Source organism: Carassius carassius, chromosome 16, assembly GCF_963082965.1.
Source record: "Carassius carassius chromosome 16, fCarCar2.1, whole genome shotgun sequence".
Lineage (NCBI taxonomy): Eukaryota > Metazoa > Chordata > Actinopteri > Cypriniformes > Cyprinidae > Carassius > Carassius carassius.
In genome coordinates this window covers 18,107,684-18,131,552 of record NC_081770.1, presented here as the reverse complement: position 1 = coordinate 18,131,552, position 23,869 = coordinate 18,107,684, and the positions used below count along the sequence as shown (strand labels likewise).

Below are 23,869 nucleotides of genomic sequence, written 5' to 3'. Positions count from 1 at the left end.
CTGTAACAGAGCATATATGTTCTGTTTTCAAATTCTAAAACATCTTACATTTGGGCTGTTAGCATCTAAAAATCCTAATCCCTCAAATGTCATGCATAAAATCAGAAGTGTGTCCTTAACTGAGCGTATATGTTTTGTTTTCAAATTGCGAAACATCTTACATTTGTGCTGTTAGCATTTAGCTTTAGCGGTTCCACTCCATGCTACTCGGGTGCAATATTTTACATGAAATGTTTTTTTCTTTCGTTTGGTTAGCGTAATACTTTTTCTATGCTAACTACTCCTGACTATTTGGTTGCAGTTTAATTTTCGCATTTATCATCGTTACCATTGTTCTATACCAAAACAACTTTGCAATGCACTGAAGCTTGTTAATTGTGAAGGGAAAATGCTAATGGGAGGCTCAAAGTTGTAGCTGCTTGTTTGTGGTGAATCAGACTAAACCTCAGCACTACTCTTGGCATACTTAGACGTATAACGTGCTGAACGTCACACTTTCACCCTTAATAGAGTCTGACAAGCATTCTTCTCTCTTAGATCCAATTACAAAGAGACACTTAATGGGTAAATTGTAAAGAACTTATAATTCACTCAATATCAAGACCGTAAAGAGATTACCTGACTAATACAGTCAACGGAGGATGATGTCCAGCGTTAAAACCTTCCTTGAACCCTAATTTGACATGACCTGTTTCAGGACAACCTGTTTCAGAAACGAATCCATCATTAAGGCGTTTTAAGTTTAAACGGTTGCTTCTGGCCAAAATATATAAGTAAACATACAAAAAATAACACATAATAAGGCTTCCTCCATTGAAAACATCCATAACTGTTGTCTTTTCACATCAAAATCCAACAACATATTTGCTTTTGTGCTGTTTTCTCTTGCAAATGGTGTTTGATCTGGACATATTGTTTTCTCCTGATTCAGATGAAATTACTTTTTTCACTGGAGACAGCAATATTATTTCCAGAAGCAACAGTTTGAAAACATCTCGATGGATTTGTTTATTACAAACACAGATTTTGGCATCACAAGACATTGATTAATGGAGTCATGTGTATTACTTGTAGATTATAGTGTTTTTATCAGCTATTTAAACTCTCACCCTGACGGCACCTATTCACTACAGAGGATGCATTGGTGAGCAAGTGATGAAATGCTAAATTTATCCAAATCTGTTCAGATGAAGAAACAAACTCATCTACATCTTGGATGACCTGAGGGTGAATAAATTGTTCATTTTTGGGTGAACTATTCCTTTAAAATTAAATAAAGGTTAAGAAAAAATGTATGTGATAACGCAAGTGTTCTGAATTTTTCGTAAGATGTTCTCCTGTGCATATAAATACGTAAAACCTATGCATTATTAGTGAATGAGACCCACAGAGAACAGGCATGTCCATGTGTTGTTGATTTCTCACTCATGGAAATCTTGTTCAAATGCTAAGACACACATTTCATAGCACCCTGTGACTCTGCCACTCGAGCCACATAATGTTTCTCGAACAAAGATGCTGACAGTGATAATAATCACATCTCCGTCTTCTTCACTCACTTCTCTTCCCTTTCACCAGCATGCTGGCAGCAAGATAACCTGACAGCAAATTGGCCAACGCAAAAAACGTGCAATTAATATTGACAGAGCAAAGTGGCTGGAGGAACGCCCGGCGCTACTGTGAATTATTCACAACACTGCTGCTAGCGAGCGTTCAGCACGCGCTGACGAACACTTGTTGGTGGCTGCGGAAGACTAATCACAAATTGAGCCATTTTATGTATTTAATTAGCTGAAGGTGCTAACAGCATAGCCTAAACAATGAATTCTAGCTGCAATTGTTTTAAAGAAGCAAATCAGTCAGGATATCGTGTTGTAGTTGTGGAGAGTCAGAATTATTCTAGCAAGTAAAGAGGGTTTTAGACATACAGCATCATCTTTGTAACTCAGATGCAATGCTAACTGCTACATGTTCATGTATCATTGCTACATATACCTTATAGCAAAACTGACTCTTAAAAGGGGGTCGATTTTGTTGACAATCATGTGTATTTTGATGCAAATTCAAATCGCTTCTTGTTTTTTAGTCATTTTCTGTAGCTTAAACAGTAGTGCACAGCGCTAAACAATGCTAAGGCCAAGGGTTTGATTCTCAAGGAATGTATTAATAACTGAAGACTACTGCCAATGCATCCACAGACATGCTGCTGCTGCACATATCTGCTTATTCTTCCCGTAAAAATGGGCGTGGCCATTTGTACATTTTATGGGTCTCATTCGCTTCAAGCTATTTTTAGCTGTAAGAAACCGCTCATTTTGCTGCTTGATGTTGCAAATTGATGTATCTTACCATATTATTTTGGTAAGATACAATTGCATTATTTCCCTATAGCAGCTATTAATCCAGAATTCTCACCCATAGGCTTTCTTCAGGGTTAAAGAATAAGGTGGATAACATATATGAAATAACCCTCATATATAACTACATGAAATCATCCTGGATACAGGTGGAGCTGGGGGAGGTGGAGGGTCTCTGAAGCACGCTGCAACTTCTACAGCAAACACTAGCTGAGTATTTGAATGTTGAGCAGCAGGCTCATTGGCTGCTGATGTGAAAAAGGAACCAATCAGCTGCGCCATGTGGATATTGACGTCATTATATCAGATAGAATTAAAAGCTATATAGTTTTAGTAAACTCTAATTATAGCTGTTGAGAAAAATATGTTATTCTTATTTTAGTCCACATCTTTTATGCAATTACACAAAAATGTTTGTTGAAATGTATTTAGCTTTTGATCAAAATGATCTATTCTATATTTTTATTGCAAAGAAATGTCTGTTTTCCCGCCACACTTTCTAGAACACAGTCATTGCTTTTAAAAAACTTGTCCAGCACAACTTCTGCAACTACTGCAGTGCACCTGAACAAAAGCAGACCAGTCAGTCGTTCCAGGTGCTGTTGCTCTGAGTACAGCTGTGCTTTTATTCACGATCAGTGGCAGGGCATGAGGGTGGAAGATTGAGAGCGCTGGCATGTTTCTGCCCTGATCAGATCTGCATGATCTCGGCTCTAACAAGCATCATGGCGCACTGCAGATCCCCGCTGAGCCGCGCAGGAAAAACACCCCCACGCTTCAAAAGAACAATCAGTGGGCCAGAGGGAGAGAAGCTGTGTGGGAGAAGGTGTAATTATGCTCAGATAATCACGAGTCGACAATTCATCAGCGAAAACATGAACATTTGGCACAAATGTCTTGGTACTGTATGCATTAGCACAACCTCAAGGCTACTAAAAGTGAAAATGCAGTTAATTAATATAATATGGAGCTATTTCTGCTTAATATCACCTTTAAAAGGACTTTTCTTGATGTAAACTAATGTAACCAGTAAATATTTTTGAATGAACTTGTTTCTTTTTAACGTATTGAAATGTTAGCAGATGAAGCATATTTTTGGTTTTCATGACAGGAGATAATCTTTATTACTAAAAATATTAAATATAAAAATAATAAATATAATCACATCAATTATTTAATAATAACAATGAATGATTATACAAATGATTTTTAAATAATAATATAATAATTAATAATACATCATATTTGAATGTAGAATATACTTATAATAGAAATTATAATTAAGTTTATACTTAATTTAATCAACGCTAATATAGCCATGCTGAATTTGTCATATTACCATACTTTTTTAAACTGAACAAAACTTGTCAATTTAAATCATACAAAACAAATTTTTCATTTTTAGTTTACATTACTGAACATTGTGTAAAATATTCTAAATCTCAACATATAAAACCATTAAATACAATAATATTTTCATACCTTACAATTGAATCTAAACTAATATATCCAGATTGATCCAGCCGTATTAAAGTAAAAATATCTTGAAATTGAGCTTGTTCAATTAAATAATAATTCCATAATTTGTGAGGAATTGCTATTGGATTAAAATTCATGACAGTCATGCAAACAGAAATTAGATGTGTAATACTAAATAACTTCAAATGAGCAAATTTGATTGTCATTCTCCACTGAATGATTATTATTGAATTTGCATGTGCAAACAGGTTTCATTTATGCAAAATGTTTAGCCGAATCAGGCCCGTGCGTCTCCACATGGCTGGGGGGTTGGATGTGCGTGTAGCAGTGTGGTTGAGAACATGGGTGTGTGCCTCTTTCATTACACACAGGGCTCATGGGTGTTGCCTCGTTGTTTAGAAGAGCAGAAGAGCTCTGAAACCAGGCTACAGGTTACAAGAGTCCAAACATCACAAATCCGACCACACTTGGATCTCACTTTCAAAACCTGGAAATAAATCTCTTAACACAACAAAGTTACGATCGCAAACAAATGCGAGATCGCACATATCCCCGACTCCCATATTCATGGCCTACTTGAGTGAAATGTGAGATTGTCATTGTTTAGATTCACCGCAGGGCTCGAAGTGTCACATAGTCCCCCCTGCCGAACAATACGCTGCCTCTGTGTTCGTAAAAACAGCAGACACACTAGTTGCGTCAGTAATTCTAGACAGCAGCATTCATCTCTGGTTCCTCTCTGACCTTTAGGTATGCTTTATGATCAGCTCTTTCTAAAACTCGCTAACATGCTAAAAGAAAACGTGATGGAAACCTCAAACCCTTCAACTCAGAGTGCACAATATGAGTATCACTGTCTCATCCGTCAACGTGACATCAAAATAACGTTGTATTGTAATAATCTGATGACAGCTCTAGAGCTACCTATAACATTAATTCAACATTCAAACAACGTTTGGTTAACGCTACGTCTAATATTCTGCGAATATTATTGTTGACAAAATATTAGAATATAATCATGCAATTTATATTAAAAATCCAATTTTGTTAAATGCATTAATCTTAGTGGTATTATAAATGTAAATTAACACAATTTTACTAATAAAACTAGGCAAGAAATTTTGTTCGCAACCAGTTTTTCATTTGTAACGTGATATAATCCTGTCATCATTTATTCATGCTAATGCCGTACGAAACCAGTATGAAGACAGAAATTATTTTACGGAAAATAGTTTCCTTAAAAACTAAACATTTTAGTTGTTCCAAACCTGTTGAACACAAAAGAAGATATTTTGAAGAATGTAGGTAACCAAACAGTTGATGGTCCCCACTGTCTTCCATAGCATTTATTTCTATTTTTTTTTTTTAGCATACTGGGGACCATCGTCTGTTTGGTTATCCATATTCTTCAAAATATCTTCTCTTGTGTTCAACACAAGAAAGAAACTCATACAAGTTTGGAACAAATTGTCGTTTTTGAGTGAGCTATCCCAAAAATGTTAGTCCCATTCACTTTCATTGTATGCAAACGAGCAGCTTGGACATCCTGGTAGAAATATCTCCTTTTGTGTTTCACAATAAAAATGAAGGCTTTGAAAGATATTGAGTTTGATACAGCACACCCTAATATTTCTTATATATGTATATATTTTTTTCATAATTGTTTTGTTCATATGGTTAATTAAACAATCATTTAAATAAACTATTCAATAAAAAATAAACAACAACAGTCAATCAAAGTATATTTTAAACCATTTATATTTAACCACGATCTAATAACACATCTCTAGGAATAAACCTGAACTTCAAGCAGACAAACACTATTTGGCCTCCAACCATTTTTATGCTTTTAAACGAACAACTTCTTCTGACGGTTTGGATGATGAATAAATGATGTCGAGACGGTCTCAAACGAGACGGTGGTGGGCGGCCCAGCACATGCTACACCCCCCCCACCCTTTCTGTCATTGAGACCGCAGGCGATGACCTTGAGAATTTCCTCTCGGCCAATAGGAACTCTTTGTTTCTCTCAGCCTCTCAAATGTGCTGAGGATGCCAAAGTATAACGCCTCAAATACACTTATTACTGAAGGGGGCTGCTGAGGTGATGTTTGTGTGTGTTGAACACAACTGGAAAGAAGAATAGATATTGTGCGGGATAGATTTTCATTGTCTTACAGAAGAGGTGCACTGAATAATGGCAATATTGTGTAAATTGTGCTTTATTTACAAGTGTGTTAGCGTGGCACATGTGAGATCATTTATCTCCTTTAGCTTCTTGGGCACACAGCACAGTTAGACATATGCATCCCAGAGGAATTCTGAAAAAAAATAACTGGGAGTGCATCATGCACTGATATAATTGCATGTTTTTGCAGACTGATTGGTGACATATTACCGGTTATAATGTGCGACCTATTATCAAAAAGATGGCTGTGTCATAAAGATTGATGGCGGATTTCATACTACCCAGCATGCATTGGACATATTCACAACCTGCCAACATTTTTTGGCCGCTAATGGGAATTTGGCTGCAGCTACGAATCACTTGCTGACTGCATGGATTTCAGTTGCTGTCTGTTACTTGCAAATGACAAAGAAAATCACGAGACTTGCACATCAAATGACATGATTTACTGACTTCTCAATGGCGTGCGTCTATTTAATGACACCACTAGTCCTAATCAATACTGCAAATTGCAGACAAACCACAGAAATTACAATTACGGTGAGGTTTTTACTCTGAAATTGCAACCCTGAGGGAAACCTACGAATCCAGCCGTCACTGTGTTCATCATAACATGACCTACAGGGACCACATACCGCTGGAGATCAGCTCCAGAACATGCTCTTTCAAACCACACGGGGATCCAGACATCAGGTGGGTGGGTGTATAAAACTGATGAATGAACCGAAAGGTCATTTTGAATGCGGAAGCCACAACATTACGCCAGGTTTAGCAGTTACAGTTTTGCCTATTGTTCTTTTCAGCGCGGCGAGTAGAGCTTTTGTCTGGGACCCTCCATCTGTTCAAGAGCTTTCTGAACTTGACATTAAGAACACACACCTCACAGAACAAGAGGAACGTGTCAGGTGCACAACTGATAAAAATGGTTGATAGATAGATAGATAGATAGATAGATAGATAGATAGATAGATAGATAGATAGATAGATGGGGCAAACAAATGGATAGATAGAAATTGAAAGAAAGACAAAAACCATAGGTAAACAATAAGATACATAGGCAATACAGACAGACTGACTGTAGATAGATAGATAGATAGATAGATAGATAGATAGATAGATAGATAGATAGATAGATAGATAGATACTCGTAGTAAACACAGAGAAAGGACAGTGTTGAATATGAGACCGTAGTACCGGTAACAATGACCTCTGTCACCGGTAATTCATACCTGATATCTCGGACTGCGGGACGCCGTTTAACGTGAAACCCTTGCCGCTGTAGAACTGGCGCACGTCCGCGCAGCTCCGCACTTTGCCGCCCGCGTTATCCGCGGACAGAGACACGGAGATGAGCGACACGAGCAGCGCGACCGCTGTCAGATCCATTGTGTCCGGATCCGGAGACTGAGGAGGAGGAAGAAGTCCAATGACGCTGATGTTCTGCACTTCACACTGCGATTCAACGCATCCGACTCTGTGTACAACAGCAGGGTATAGAATCAAATCCACTTAAACGCGCGTCCAGGTTTAAAACCGGGGGTCCTGATGAAAGAGGATGTGTGTTATTGATCAGTCCGGTGGGGATCTGTTTCTGGTGCTCATGTCTTAACGCACTATTAATAATGCATAACAAATAAAGAGATCCCTAGCTACTATAGTATGAACAGTAAATACTGTGAGAGGAATTGCGGTAAGCGCTCAGTGCTGCTGCTGTGCGCTTCTGTGCTGTCTGGCTCTCTAGTGTCCCGTTCCCACTGAACAATAGTGATGATGTCCGATTCGCGAGCGGGTTGTTCTACTGAATCGGCTCCTTTGAAAGATTTCGAGGAATCGATTTGCTACTTTTATACACAGTACATTTAATACATTTATATATATATATTATATTTTTTTATATTACATTCATATATATATCTATATAAATATTATGCATTAATATTTGTCTTGCAGTTCTGAGTTTGTTATGCTATAGGTCTATCTCAGAAACAAATGTATATATATTTTTTATATCTTGCAATCTAGAAAAAAGACACAATTTCGAACTTGGAAACTTGGAATTAAATAAAAGCAGCCTAAAACACAATAATTAAAAATAGATACAAATTTGCATTTAATTAATTTTTGTTATCATTTCATGGTGGAAACAAACAGAATTGCAAATATATATATATATATATATTTTCATACAGTAGCTAAAACTTTCCTTATAATACTGACTTTTGTCTAGCAATGAGATAAAAATGTGCAGTTGCCTAACCTTTATTTTTTTATTATTATTATTATTCATTGGCAGAAATGGGCTTCTATTAGTCTGACTGGTGTGTTTTGTAAGAACAAGTTAAGATCAGGAATCCTTTCTTCAAGGTTGGTATTGAGCAATTCAGTGAACAATTCATGAACAGTTAGGCCTACTCACTTGTAGTTATTCTGTGAGTGCGTTGGCCTTTTTTTCTCATCCAGCAACGAAAACTGGCACCCAAAGTGAGTTAAATTAAGCGGCAAATTAGCTTGGGAGTAAAACTGTACAATGGATTAAACGTTGGAGACAAACGATAGCCTAAAACGTTTGTCTTAAAGAGCTGAATATTTAAGCATAAGGACGAAACGTTCGAGGAACCTTTTGCGGCGATGACTCAAATGAATCGACTCTTTGAACGGATCCGTTCGTTCCAGTTTCCAATGAATTTCCTAACATTACTGAACAAGTCCAGCCCTGTGGTAAAATACAGAAGAAGGGTGGGTGGGTGTAAAGACACCTGCAGGTGGTCGTCGACGCCCCCTGCCGCCTTCCCATACTACTGTAACACAATATATCCCGCGTGGCAATTGATTTTGAGGTGGGATGGACGCGATCACAGAGGAAATCGGTTATAGGCTGAAACCGAGAGCATAGTCAGCTGCGAAAGCCTGTTATTTTTCAGTCAAGACACATCTAATTAAGTGCACTTAAATTCGTGCGGGTTTGTGTCGAGCGGGTTTATTTCAATTACATGGGGTTACACAGCTGCCTGCATGAAGAAGAAGAATTAGTTTCACCACGACAATAAGCGCATATAGCCGTGCCGCTGAAAAATGAAAGTGAGTCATGATTTACCGAAGTGAAAATAAAAACATAAATAACAACACAGCACTCACCTTTAAGCTCAAAGCAGTTTCAAAGTCATCATTTCTTTTGACAGTTGCCATGCACTTTGTTGGCATAAATTCGAAATGAAGGGTTTCAGTGTGGCTGGAGACCAGGAAATGTTCGTGACAGCTTAATTGGCATCTAAATAATAAGACACAGCTAATTAACAATGCAGCATAAATTACATCATGTCTGCGAAAAAGACATGACGACTTAATTGTGCGTCCTGGGCGTGAAGGGTTTATTGCAAACCGCAGAATATGTTGTCAGAAATTATGTAATTGATATAAAACAGGTTCAGTTCGGGCTGAAAAATATGTATGCGGATATCCAAAGGCAACAGGAACAGGCAAGATAAAATACTAGACGAGAAGAAGCCCCAGAGATTGATGCTGACGCTGAGGTGCGAAAATAGGAAACAAACATTTAGATTTCAAAGACACGTATATAGGCCTACTTTGAAAATATGATATTTTATTGATCGCTTTATATGGAAGCAGATTAGTCTCAAATATAATTCACGCAAAAAACATGATTCACACATGCGTAGACAATTTTACATGCATGAAACCTAATTCACGTAGCCTACACACAAAAAATATCCACGTGCGTGAAAAAAAAATATATTCACAAAAAGCAATTCACATGGGCAAAATAAAATTATATACTCATAAAATACATTTCACAAATGCAAAACACAATTCGTAGATATACAACTGTGCACAAAAACCTTTGAATGTTTAAAATGTATGAGTGTATCCTTGCATTTGAATGTGCAAATCGTCATTCACGTACGAATCGCCTTAGATATGTGTGTGTGTGTGTGTGTTTTTGAGACTTTCCTGCCAGCATAACACTCGTAACACAGAGCAGTCGTACTCTTTAGCCAATCAGATTTAAGCTTATCAATCGACCAATCAGTATCACGTGAGGGCGGGCCTACCTGCATGTTACGTCATCAGCTTTCGACCAGTTCATGGCTGAGAAGAGGTAAGTGCAGTTAATCGTTCATTTCTGTGTTAACTGAAGTTAAAGAGTTCGAGATCAGTTGAAGCAATAGTTTATGAACTATTAACTGATGTAAGCAAGTGTTGTACTCAGATGTCCCATATCGTGTCAAAAATGAAGAAGAATGATGCTTGTTTTGTTGTATTTTAGCTGAAGGTACAGACAGCTCTCACAGCTACAATCACGCTAATGATTGCAAAACAATCATCTGTGGTCAATACCCATCGAGATTGTTCTTTAAATAGTGAATAGACCTATTTTAATGAGCAGCCAGTGTTTTTTTTGCCATTTGTGTATGATGTTAAATTATTATTAACACTTGTTTCCCTGCATTTTTCAGGATTACTCACATTTGGTGTGACATCTGGATAGCAGTCACGAACATCTTAATTCATGTTGTTTCTTTATATTCTCTTTTATACTTTTTTTGTATTTATGTCTTAATTGGTAACACTTTATTAAAAAGTTTCATTAGTTAACATGAACTAACAATGAACTGCACGTGAACAGTCTTTATTATTTTTTGTTAATGTTAACATTTACTAATACTTCATTAAAATCTTGTTAACATTAGTAAATGCACTGTAAACCAACACTGAACAGCTGTATTTTTACCTAACGTTAACAAAGATTAACAAACACATCAACAAATGTATTGCTCATGGTTATTTAATACATGAACTAATGTTAACTAGTTATTGTACCTTATTGTAGACTGTTACCAATATATTCAACATTAATTTCCTTATGCAGTATTGTAATGTCAAGGTTTTTAAATAAGGTTTTTATTGTCATCTTAAGGTCTCACAGGACAATATTGTGAAGCATTCATTTTACTTTGCCTAGTAAAATAGGCAAATCTGATTATATGTTGATAAGACAAAGGTACTTATCATAGAGAGGCAATTAAGATTATGCGACTAAGATTACTCAGTAAACTCTATTCAAATACCATCACTTAATTTCCCACATCCTCTGTCTGCACCTCTTGTACTATAGGGTTTTAGTACTTTAAATATAAGGACACAATCTTATATGTCCTAACAGAGAGGTCTACTGATGACCGGACTGAACACAATTCATTTTTTAACTTTTCACTTGATGTATTGCAATTATATTTATATACTTTAAAAGCAAAGTAAACTCTGAATGGATCTCACAACTCCTGAAGAGACGTATATTTCTCTGTACTGAATATTGTGCTTCACAGTTTAGACTGTCAGTTCATGATCATATGTAACAGGAACATTAATTATGATCGTCATTTTATATAATTATTCGGAAACTTTCAAATTAATAAAACGTGTACAAATTGAACTATGTCTGAATCTTTTAATTCTTACAAGAACATTTAATAATGCATGCATAGCAAGGCTTTATTCCTAAAGCGTGTACATATAGTCCGCAGGAGACAAATTAATACAGTAACAATGCATCACTTTCAACCACTTGTTGAAACAACTGTCAAAATGGATTGCTTGCAACATGACTTTTTATAAAGAATTACAGTAGAAATGGTAAGATCACAGTACTGGTTGTCTGCATCTTCATATATCATCTGTCTTGGAAATCTGAAACAATAAAACTACATAATATATGCAGATCAAAACATGTCTCCTATATGCACGTCATTACATACATTATCATCAGTTGAATGTGTGGTGGACAGGACATGAAAATCCATCAGTACTAAAAATAAATGTTTATATTCAAATGTCGACTAAACAGCAGTTAATAAACTATTGCTTCAACTGATCTCTAATTTCTCAACAGAAATGAACGATTAACTGCACTTACCTCTGCTCAGCCATGAACTGGTCGAAAGCTGATGACGTAACATGCAGGTAGGCCCGCCCTCACGTGATACTGATTGGTCGATTGATAAGCTTAAATCTGATTGGCTAAAGAGTACGACTGCTCTGTGTTACGAGTGTTATGCTGGCAGGAAAGTCTCAAAAACACACACACACACACACACACACACATATCTAAGGCGATTCGTACGTGAATGACGATTTGCACATTCAAATGCAAGGATACACTCATACATTTTAAACATTCAAAGGTTTTTGTGCATAGTTGTATATCTACGAATTGTGTTTTGCATTTGTGAAATGTATTTTATGAGTATATAATTTTATTTTGCCCATGTGAATTGCTTTTTGTGAATATATTTTTTTTTCACGCACGTGGATATTTTTTTGTGTGTACGTGAATTAGGTTTCATGCATGTAAAATTGTCTACGCATGTGTGAATCATGTTTTTTGCGTGAATTATATTTGAGATTAATCTGCTTCCATAGATTTATGTGCGAGCCCTTACAGTAACAAGTGATACAGGCGCAGTCGGAGCTACATGGCAAGTGACTCGAATGTATTAAAACAAAATGTGTAAGACTGTGACGTCACGGCGAACTGTCAAATCAAACAATAGGATATCGAGAAGGGTTAAATGCCAATGTAAGGAAAGACTACTAAAAATAAAGCGTTTTAACATCCTAGAGTAAATTAGAATCGAGTTGCATTGTTTTAAATTGTTATACGAACAACACACACTCTGTATACACAGATTTCAGTATAAATATGTTAAATGTACAATTTTGACTTTTAACAAACAAGCCCTACAATTGCACAAGCACGTGGGTCAATCTTACAAAAGCTGGGTCATTTTTCATCTCAAAATCAAAAGAAAGAAAACAATATTTTATGTCATGAAAATTTACCTTTATTTAAAGACAATTAAGATTGAATGATTGACTGATTTATGCATTACTGTGTGTCAATTATGTAGATTTTAACTCTCAGATTCTTGTAATACAAAAAAAGAAATGTAAATGTATTTTGGGTAAAATATCAGAAACATTTTTTTAATAAAATATTTTTTTTTTTTTCAGATTGTTACGAAACAATCTTAATGTTGGGAAATTGCCATTATTTTCATAATTCAAAAATAACTCCAAACACCACCCCCCACCACTCCCTCCCTATTTTTGGGGTGAAATATAACATTTGTAAGATTCTCCCAGGTAAACTGATAAAAGGAGAATTAAAATAGCTCATACTTACTTGAATATAATCCACACATACAATAATACTCACACATTTATAAAAACAAATCAGCCTTTCCATCATGTAATTCCTACAAGAAGGTGTGAATCAATTCAGGATGTGATGTGTTACTATAAATTGTATGGAACTAGATGAATGTAATTGTAAATCCTTATTCAATAAAGTTGCAAAATAGCAACACTAAAAAATATGACAGCAAAACCACCAAAGAAATGATGGTGTACCATGATCACACATTTCTGTCTGTGTACACTACTTAGTAGCTACATAAACCCTTTAAAACAGCCCAGAGCAAATGAATAACCAGTTTGTGAAGAGTCGTATCCTGTGTAAGGCCAGCATGAGAAATTACTGAGCATCTGATGAGATCAGAAGACAAATGTGCAGACTTCTAAGGACCTAGTGCAAATGCATGCTTGAATAATTCAGTCTTTTTACTGTGCGTCAGACGCCATCGGGCCAGAGTAGGAGCTGTATTATGAGTAAGGGAGGAAGAAATAGGAAGGATGAGATGGTTGGGATGTGGGCGACTCCATTGTTGGGCGCGCCCGGTTTGGATCTGGACTTGGGAGACTGGATTGGGATAATGGTGTCCCGTGATGGAATTTGTACATGGATTTCCTTTTTAGTGAGCACTGTAGGAAGAAAAATGAACAAAATGTGTAAGAATGAGGTGCAGATATTACATTTAAACAAGATTTTCAATGCAATGCAATAGAACCTTTTTTTTCTTAATGTGAAAAATGTTTTACCAATATAAAAGATTTTTGAGGGTGTAGCAATGCAAAAGAAGATCCATTTTGGGTTTGTAATGGAAAATTGTAACACCAGCCATGTGTTTCACACCTGAGTGACCCTGTTTTTTGCAAGTCTCAAATAACATCCTGTAGCTATCTGGGATATTATTTACATATTTTGTCTGTGTCTACATCTGGTCTCCATATTTAGCACTTCGCTTAAACAATAGATAACATATAGCCAAGCAAGTTTACACCAGGCCCCAATAAAATGAGATGTTTACTCTGCAGACAGTTCTGTATGAATGCTGACCTTTTTAGCAAATATTAAATGACAAAGATTGGACTCAATATATTTATTTTAGTCTCATGCTAAAATAAAGTTCTACGACAGGTTCCTAGAAGAACCTTTTCTTGAACTGTTTTAAAAATAACCATTATTTTTTAGTGTAAAGAACATTTTCATAATCTAAAGAAGTTTTTTTCCACTCTTAAAAATAAAGGTTTGAAAATGGGGTTTTCGAAGTGATACCACAGAAGAACCATTTTTGGTTTCCCAAGAAGTCTTAAAAGAGTTCCATGGATCTTAAAGGTTTTTAATGGAACCACTGGCACCCATAAAGAACCTTTAGTTTTAAGAGTGGAAAATAACATTTTGTGTAATGGAACTGCTGTGTGGATATTAAATATTCTTCATGGAACCATCAATTCTAATAAAGAACCCTTTATTTTTAAGAGTGGAATGACCATTTTTGGTTCCCCAAAGAACTCTTCTTTGAGATGTTCTTAAAACAACTATTATTTTCTTAGTGTAAACACCTTTTTTAATCTATAAGAAAGCTTTTGTGCAATGTAAAGGTTCTATGCTTCATGGAACCATCACTGCCAAGAAAATTTTTTTATTTAAAAATACCATTTTATTTTTTTATGAGTGTAATGTGAAGAACATTTTAATGACCTACACTTTTAAAAATAAAGTTTCAAAAGGGAGTTTTTACAAGGATGCAGTAGAAGAACCATCCAGGGTTCTCCCAAGAACCTTTGAATAAAGTCAAGTCAAGTCTGCTTTATTGACAATTCTTCCACATGTACAGTACATAAAGAGAATTGAAATTGCGTTACTGTCAGACCCATGGTGCATACAGATAACACTAACAGTAGTTCTGTGGTTCTTGATGCAGAAGCGGGAAGGGGGGGGGCAAGTTTGGTAGCAAGTTCAGCTTCCTGGCAGCCTGATGGATGAAGCTGTCCTTCAGTCGGCTGGTCCTGGCCTGGAGACTCGGCAGTCTCCTCCCTGATGGCAGCAGACTGAAGAAGCTGTGTGATGGGTGGGTGGGATCACCTGCAATGCAGAGGGCTTTGCGGGTGAGACGGGTTCCATAAATGTCCTGGAAGGAGGGGAGAGAGACACCAATGATCTTCTCAGTTGCTCTCACTATGAGTTGTAGAGTCTTCCAGCAGGACGCGTTGCAGGCGCCATACCACACAGTGATGCAGCTCGTCAGGATGCTCTTGATGGTGCCTCTGTAGAAGGTGTACATGATGGGGGGTGGGGCTCTGGCTCTTCTCAGTTTACGGAGGAAGTAAAGACGCTGCTGTGATTTCTTGGCTAGTGCTGCAGTGTTGTCAGTCCAGTAGAGATCCTCTGTGATGTGCACACCCAGGAACTTGGTGCTGCTCACTCTCTCCACAGTCGCACCGTGGATAGTCTAAGGAACGTGCTGAGTGTGCACTCTCCTGAAGTCAACAACTATCTCCTTCGTCTTCTCCATGTTCAGAAAGAGATTGTTGTCACTGCACCACCCGGCCAGGCAGCTCACCTCGCTGTGTGACGGTGTGCAGTCGTGGGTCAGCAGAGTGAAGAGGAGGGGGCTCGGCACACATCCTTGGGGGCCCCCAGTGTTCAGTGTGATGGTGCTGGATGTGTTGCTGCCGATCCGTACTGCTTGAGGTCTTCCAGTCAGAAAATCCAACAGCCAGTTGCACAGTGAAGTGTTGAGCCCCAGCTGGCCCAGTTTGTGAATGAGCTGTTGAGGGATGATTGTGTTGAATGCTGAACTGAAGTATATGAACAGCATTCTGACGTATAAATCCTTTTTGCCTATATGTGTGAGTGCTGAGTGGACGGCAGTGGTGATGGCATCATCGGTCGAGCGGTTTGACCAATATGCAAACTGGAATGGGTCCAGGGAGGGGGGAGGGCAGACGTGATATGGTGCATGACTAGCCGTTCTTTGTAAGCTCCTCTCTGTGTGGTGTAAACAAAGTCTAAAATGTTATTACCTCGTGTTGGAAAGTTAATGTGTTGGTGTATTTTTTTATAAACCATTAATAATAATAAAACAATATCTTAGTGTCAAGAACATTTTAATCTAAAGAACCTTTTCCACTATTAGAATCTTTTGTGCAAAGGACAGATTCCATGAATGTTCTTCATGGAACCATCAATGCCAATAGAGAACCTTTCTTTTTAAGAGCGTAAGAAATGTTCACTTAAAGATTCTTTGTGCAACCCAAAATTGTTCTCGATGAATTGATGGCATCACTGCCATTTTTGGAATCTTTAATTTAAAGAGTGTACAATAAAAAAAATCAATCCTTTGAAAACAGAAAGACCACTTCGGGAGCAAATTCAATGTGGTTACAGTGACAAATGCAATTTGTGGAACTACGCACACACAATAATGTTCTCGGTTGAACATATGTGCATTGCACAGCAGATGAGCGAAGCCATATATCAGCACCAGGCAAGTCGAGAGCCGCCGCGCTCGCGAACAAACCAACAGACGGCAACACATTAACGTGTCACAATGAAATGATGCATAGTGTCCATACAGACAGAAACGAATGACTTAACATGCAGATCTCTAGGCTCAAACAAACACATTCATGGTTTTATGTTTCCGAGGCATCCATTTACCTAATTTTGCAACAAATTTGACCCAGACGCAACAAGGCAGGGTGAGACGAAAACAACAGTCACACCTCTTCCCAATGAAATCCAACCTGAGATTCTCATACAATAGCCATTGTGCCATGTGTACAATACACAAAGCCTTCATTTATTCACAATCACAACGAGGAGATCTGTTGATGCCAATTAAAACGGTAAAAGGATCTGATTCGTATATCAGACTGGAGAGTGAATGCCTGCGGGCTGGTGTCATTGACAGGAAAGATGTGTGGAATGATCACATATGCTGTATAATATCACACTAAATATGCAGCAGTCGTGTGAAATTGAGGATTCTTGCTGATGCAGAAAGTGAGAATGGAGAATCGACTTATTTAGCATATAGTTTTTTCACTTGCCTCTGGAAACAGAATGGGCCAGATGCTAAGGTGTTTTAGGCAATATGTTTGAATATAGCAAAAAAAAAAAACCAGTGTGTATTATTTTCTGATAATCAAACGCATCAACACTTAAAGCAACCAGCAATGCATAACAGCAAAGTTATAATATAAATGAAAACACAAATTATGTATAAACATAAAATAATAGTATATAGTTGTACAGTAGCAATGCTAATAATATGTTTTCATTTATTTGTTTAAATTATTTCAGAAATATATTTCATACAGTGGATTCATGTTGAAAATAAAATAGTAGTAGTATTATTTTTTATTTAGTTTAATTAATTAATTATTTAATATAAAAAAAATACATATATCTCTGATGTGGAGAATTAAGCATAAAACATTTTCTATAATAAAAGTTAATCTTTTCATTAAGTAAGGATGCATTAAATTGATCAAAAAAGACAATAAAGACATTTAAAAGGATTTTTCTTTTGTGCATTAAAAAGTCCTGAAAAAAGGATCATGATTTAAAAAAAAAAGAAATCTTACCATGCAGCACAACTGTTTTCAAGATTGACAATATGTTTTTTGACCATCAAATCGGCATATTAGAATGATTTCTGAAGGATAATGTGACACTGAAGACTGGAGTAATAATGCTGAAAATTCAGCTTTTCCATCACATAAATAAATTACGTTTTAAAATATATATTCAAAAAGAAACCAGTAATTTTAAACTGTTATAGAAAATTCTCAATATTAGTTTTATTGGTGGTTCTTATTGGTGCCTGAATCAGCTGCAGTGTGGACCAGACATTATACTGAAAGTCAAAAATCTGACAGACATCTTTATAGCCATATCTCAGTTTTAAAACTTTTATCAGACGGATACTAAATATGCATATGGTTTCTGTGCTCATAGTTGTTAAATGCTAAAATGCGCCAGTGCCACAATTTGGCCACTCATTCGTAAGACAAAGTCATACAGTATAATTACGCCTCTGTAAAATGATTGCATTTTGATTCTTTCCCATGAACCTCTAGCTGTTGCAGGAACAAGCCTCCGCAGGTCACATGGCAACTCCCGAGACGGCAGAGATCTGAAACTAGACGGCGGAGACCGGTGGAACTGAACGCCTCACAGAACACAGCCAACAGACTGAATACATTATCATGACAGTGAAGTGTGCGCTGGGCTCGCTTTGGCCTAGTTTTGCCAACTTCCAGCTGAGAAACAATGACGAACAAGAAAAAAAAGAAAAGTATACAAGCCTTACAAGACATTTACATGTCCTTAACTTATTTTGCATTTCAAAAGACAGCTCCTCAGACTCTGCAACTTTTACGTAGATCAAGTTTATCTCAACAACTTCTCAGGTCTTTGGTAATGTTCCCATTACATTGTTTCTAAACGTTCCCCGTCTAATTTTCCTTGGTAATGTTAATGTTGGAGAAATCATTGTGCAAACATTATGAGAATGTTACTTTTGAATGTTCAACCATCAGTAACGTAAAAATAAAACAACCTTACGAATGTTCAACTAAAATGTTTTAAAAAACATCACCAAAAAAACATTCCATGCATTATGGATAGGCATAGTTCTCATCACGTTTTGAGAATGCTATTAAAGACTAGGTCAATCTTAACCAACGTTCTGTTAACATTACTGTAAGAATGCTTTTCCCTGTGTTAAAGGGATAGTTCATCCAAAAATGAAAATTCTAAATTCTGTCATTAATTACTCACCCTCACGTCATTCCAAAGGTAACATAATTGTTGAACCACTGATGTCACATGGACTATTTTAATGATGTCTTTGCTACCTTTCTGGGCCTTAGATGTGGTAGTTGCATTGCTGTCTATGGAGGGTCAGAAAGCTGGCAGATATCATTACACATATCCTAAATTATCTTCCGAAGATGAACGAAGGTCTTACAGGTTTGGAACGAGGGTGAGTAATTTATGACAGAATTACATTTTTCGGTGAACTGTCCCTTTAAATCTTCAGAACAGCATGCTAACATACTACTCCATACTACATACTATTTCTATATAACTATAATGTGCAAAATATGCAAATTATCTGTAAATAGAGAATAACAAAATAAGAACTTTTGCACATTGTGACTCTTTTTTTCGGCACAGTCACAAATGTAAGACTGCATTTCATATTTTCTTATAAGATTTACTGCAGCGTACACTATAATTTAAAGGATTATGGGGGTTGGGATGTTTTTTTAAGTCTTTATTCTGTCTTCATCCTCAAACTCTTGAATGGAAATATTTATCTATTCATTATATATACTGCACAAATTATGTTTTCTAGGAAGATTACTGTACCTCTTCCCCAGACATTGTATGAAGATGTTAAATTAAATCATCCTGAATAACTAATGACATCAACACAGTTTAATACCTTAAAATCATCTCTTTTAAATACTGAACAGAGACTTTCATAAACTTTTCTGCATTCAGCGGTTTAATCACAAGTTTTCCTTGAAAGACATAATGTTTAAAAGCAGACAGGATGCTATTGTTAACTTGTCCACCCACAAAGTGAGTATAATTATGTGTGGTACTTGGCAGTCGCTAACACTCTTGATGTTTATGAGAACGAAGACAAAACATCTCCATTCATTCAGTTTCATTTTTTTAAAGGTGGGAGAAGCAGGTGCGCATATATAATACCTTCCCAGCAATGCCAGATGCACACTGAGTTTATTCAGGCAGACGCTAGAAATTCAGCTTTCTTCATAATCAAGGTGTCTAGAGAATACGGTTAATAAGTAAATAACGTTCAAATTGCTTGAATTCACTGAGAGTCCTAGCTTGGCAGCCATCTTGTAAACGCTCAGAGTTGCTACCCAGGTAACAAATTTAGGTCATAAAAACGTTCTGTTAAAAACGTTAGCGGTTAGCTGGGTATTTACAGTCATGCAAGTACTTGAATGGGGAAATACTAATACTAAAATCACCAATACTGTTGGTGAAGATGTTTTCACAGAATGTTTTTTTTTCAAATACAGAATAAAATACAGTAATAATATAATTACAAATTACAAAAAAAAAAAACATACTATTTTTTAGGCTTTTTGAGTCCTGTAGCTACAGTAAAGCACTAGCATATTTTCCAGCCTTAAACTGTAAGGCGGGAAACTAAGTATAGCAGCACTTATTATAACAATTAAAACAGAAGCATTGTTCAAAGGAACATTGTTTTTATTAAAGGCATCGTTCACCCAGAAATGAAAATTCTGTCATTAATGACTCTCCCTCAAGTCGTTTCAAACCCGTAAAACCTTCGTTCAGCTTCGGAACACAAAGTAAGATATTTCTGATGCATTTCGAGATCTCTTTGACCCTCCCATAGAGAGCAAGGTTACTACCACGATCAAGGTCCAGAAAAATAGTAAAATCATCAGTAAAATAGTCTACGTGACATCAGTAGTTCAACCGTAATTTTACGAAAGCTATAAGAGTACTTTTTCCAGTCTTCTGCGGCTTGCCTCCATTTTTTTGAGAGTACCACGATGCACTGCATGTGCACACTTCCGCTTCATGTAAACAATGCATGCGCGCACCTTTTGAAAATGGTGGCAATCAATTCAAAGAGCTCTCAGAGTAATTAATGACAGAATTTTCATTTTTGGGTGAACTATCCCTTTAAGACGGGGGCTGAAGGTAAGCAAACATCCTCTATCTGAAACAACGCCTGCAATATCTCCACAGCTGGAGGTGGAAACTGGCTTTTCCTTTGGGAGTCAATCTAATCTTCCTCCCCTCTTCCCCGTCTGTGTTGCTGGGGGAAGGGTGAGGAAAGCCAGTGGATCTTAAATTATGTTAGCATTAGCTGCACTGGCATCTTGTCTAAAAAAATCCTGTTTGTTGTTGTAATATATAAAAACAGGGATTTATTGAAAAAAGGCCAGTGCTGACAAACAGACAATGGCACATTCGCAGGAGATGAGGTCACCTTAATCAGAGTTTACCAAGCTGTCAGAACTTGCCCGCTACGATGTCTGATGCTGGGAAAATAATTGGGTAATTATGAACCCAGACATGCATGAATGCCAATGCAGTAACATGAGTGTAGCCAGTCGTGTTTTTTTTATCAACTTTTTTCCTTTCAATTCATCCAGGACCTGTTTTTATTGTATAGATGTTTACATTGACACTGGCAAAAATGATAAATTGTTGCAATGTACCCAAATCTTTTGATCTTTCTACTCAGTATGAAATTATAATCAACTTACAGTCTCTTGTGAATGACTTATCAGTGCAAATTATTTTAAAATAATAATAATAAAGTTTGTAATGCAATAACCTGCTCCACATGCTCCAGCTTGCTTTTGCACATGAATTTATCAATATAACTAATAATTATATTTAAAGAATACTGATCTTTTTATATTAATGATATTGTACTCTGTGTGTGTGTGTGTGTGTGTGTGTGTTTGTGTGTATTGATTGTGTCGTGGAAAGTCAGTGATGAATGTCAGAATAGACATACGAGGGATTCATGATGTCAGGTGGAAAGGAAAGTCATTTATGTATTTATTCATTCTTTCATTTATTGTTCTTAATAAATATTTGTATTTTTTATTTATTATATGACAAATTGTGATTATAAACACACACACACACACACATACAGTTTCAGTAATATAGAAATATCAATAACCTTTAAAATCTCATTATTTATATATTGTATTATATAAACATGTTACATGTAATATATAATGTTTTAATATACAGTATAACTATTAAGACAATATGATATGAAATAAAAAGGATAATTAAAAACAGTTAAAAATAAAAAATTGCTCAAATATAAAAATAATATAACATTCTAAATCAAATATTGAATACTAAAAATTTATTATTTATAAAGTTGTAAAATTCACGTTAAGAAATATAAATAAATACATAAAATAACATTCTCTTCCATGAATCCCTTGTACTTAATATGCAGATTTTCCATTATAATATAATATATAAAAAAATACAATATATATATATATATATATATATATATATATATATATAAAATTTCATCTCTTGTACTGTATGATCGATTCTGACATTCATCACTGACTTTTCACAACTCAATCAATAACCAATAGATAAAACGAAATCCCGCTTGCATTTTTTTAAACTCATATTACGGAAATAAATGCAACAAATCACATACTGTCTTACTAAAAATGAAGATAATTTGCATAAAAGACAAATTCGGGTCACATACACCCCTCCACCCACCCTCTGGTATTGTTTGACCTTCACTAGAGGTTTGAGGTTGGGGGTGTAAAGGTATCTCTCGCAGTCCTTCTTGAATCAGTAATGAGTCCTTCATTACCCAAACCACGGTTCCCAAGGGACGCATGCGGCAGCAGACCCAACACACACCTGCTTGAGCGCAACAGCAACCCAAACCGCTGCAGAAAGCAAACACACACTCTCTTTTGTAATTCATCCGTGCACATTAACAGCATTAATTGATATATTAAGCTGGAGTGATATTCTTCACTGAGCTCTTGAGTTGGCAGATTAAGTAATGAGCATTCGCTCACTCTCAACAACAGCCATTCAATAGCGCCAGTGTAGATCACATTAATTAATCAAAGCAAAGCTGGAGAGATTGGAGGTCGGTCTGGTGGCCAGCACAATCCCAGACCTTCATTTTGGCTTTGAACCTTTTATTTCTGCATGACTCGGACTGTTAAGCAACATACAGTATGCTTATCATAAGGACGGTCCTACTGGAGAAACCCGGGCTTGTGTTTTGCTCAAGGACGTGATGGTGACATTTCATGGATCCTCATTGCAAGGATCAAGTCTACAACATCTCGGTCATCGTCCTAAAATTTCAACCCTACACCTGCGATCTGGCAATGGCAGTAATGTAGTGGTAATGTAGTAATGTGATCTATGCATTAGAATATTACACACACAATGCTATATTACATATATTTATATATGTACTGTATATGTAAACATTATTTTTATATGAAAATAAAAGATAAGTAATGTGACGCACACACACACACACACCCACCCAAATATATATATATATATATATGTGTGTGTGTATGCTTTCAACACTGATTTTGCATTATATATTTTAATGTATTATAGAAAATATCATATAACATATATTAAATCTCATTTAAATATAGTAGTTATTATTTCTATAACATGTCATTAAAATAATACTTACAATTACTTACAATAATATATCGTAAAAAATACATACAATTTCTAAAACATGTTTTATGTTTTATTATATTATTTTCAAATAAACATAAATTTGACACCCCGAATCATTTTACTTATGCTGATTCTGCATTATATGTAATGTTATTTGTATTTATTTTTATTTGTATCTTATGTACATAAAATATATAAACTGATTATAATATATAATAGAAATAACTTGATTTTGAATGAATGAATGAATTGATAGACAGATGGATAGACAGACATAGATTTGTCTGATCATAAAAGAAAGAAAGAAAGAAAGAAAGAAAACAGATAATCCACACATACAGTTAGATAAAAAGATGGACAGGTCAGACAGACAGACAGACGAAACTGGGAAGTTAC

General features: G+C 36.1%; 2 protein-coding genes across 3 annotated transcripts in view; both read right to left on the bottom strand.

Moving 5' to 3' along the window:
• The window catches only part of gpc1a (glypican 1a), a 28,528-nt gene extending 19,220 nt beyond the window's left edge, over positions 1 to 9,308 (bottom strand). The window contains exons 1-2 of the mRNA XM_059569379.1: positions 9,160 to 9,308; positions 7,254 to 7,566 (exon numbers count right to left, since the gene is read on the bottom strand). Of these exons, the coding sequence (XP_059425362.1) occupies positions 7,254 to 7,410 (157 nt within the window). The 5' untranslated portion in view covers positions 7,411 to 7,566; positions 9,160 to 9,308. The remainder of the gene's footprint in view (positions 1 to 7,253; positions 7,567 to 9,159) is intronic.
• Positions 9,309 to 12,464: 3,156 nt separating this feature from the next.
• The window catches only part of LOC132159772 (glypican-5-like), a 42,301-nt gene continuing 30,896 nt past the window's right edge, over positions 12,465 to 23,869 (bottom strand). For both annotated transcript variants that reach the window (XM_059569377.1, XM_059569378.1), the window contains one exon: positions 12,465 to 13,863. In XM_059569377.1, coding sequence (XP_059425360.1) covers positions 13,673 to 13,863 — 191 coding nt within the window. In that variant the 3' untranslated portion in view covers positions 12,465 to 13,672. The remainder of the gene's footprint in view (positions 13,864 to 23,869) is intronic.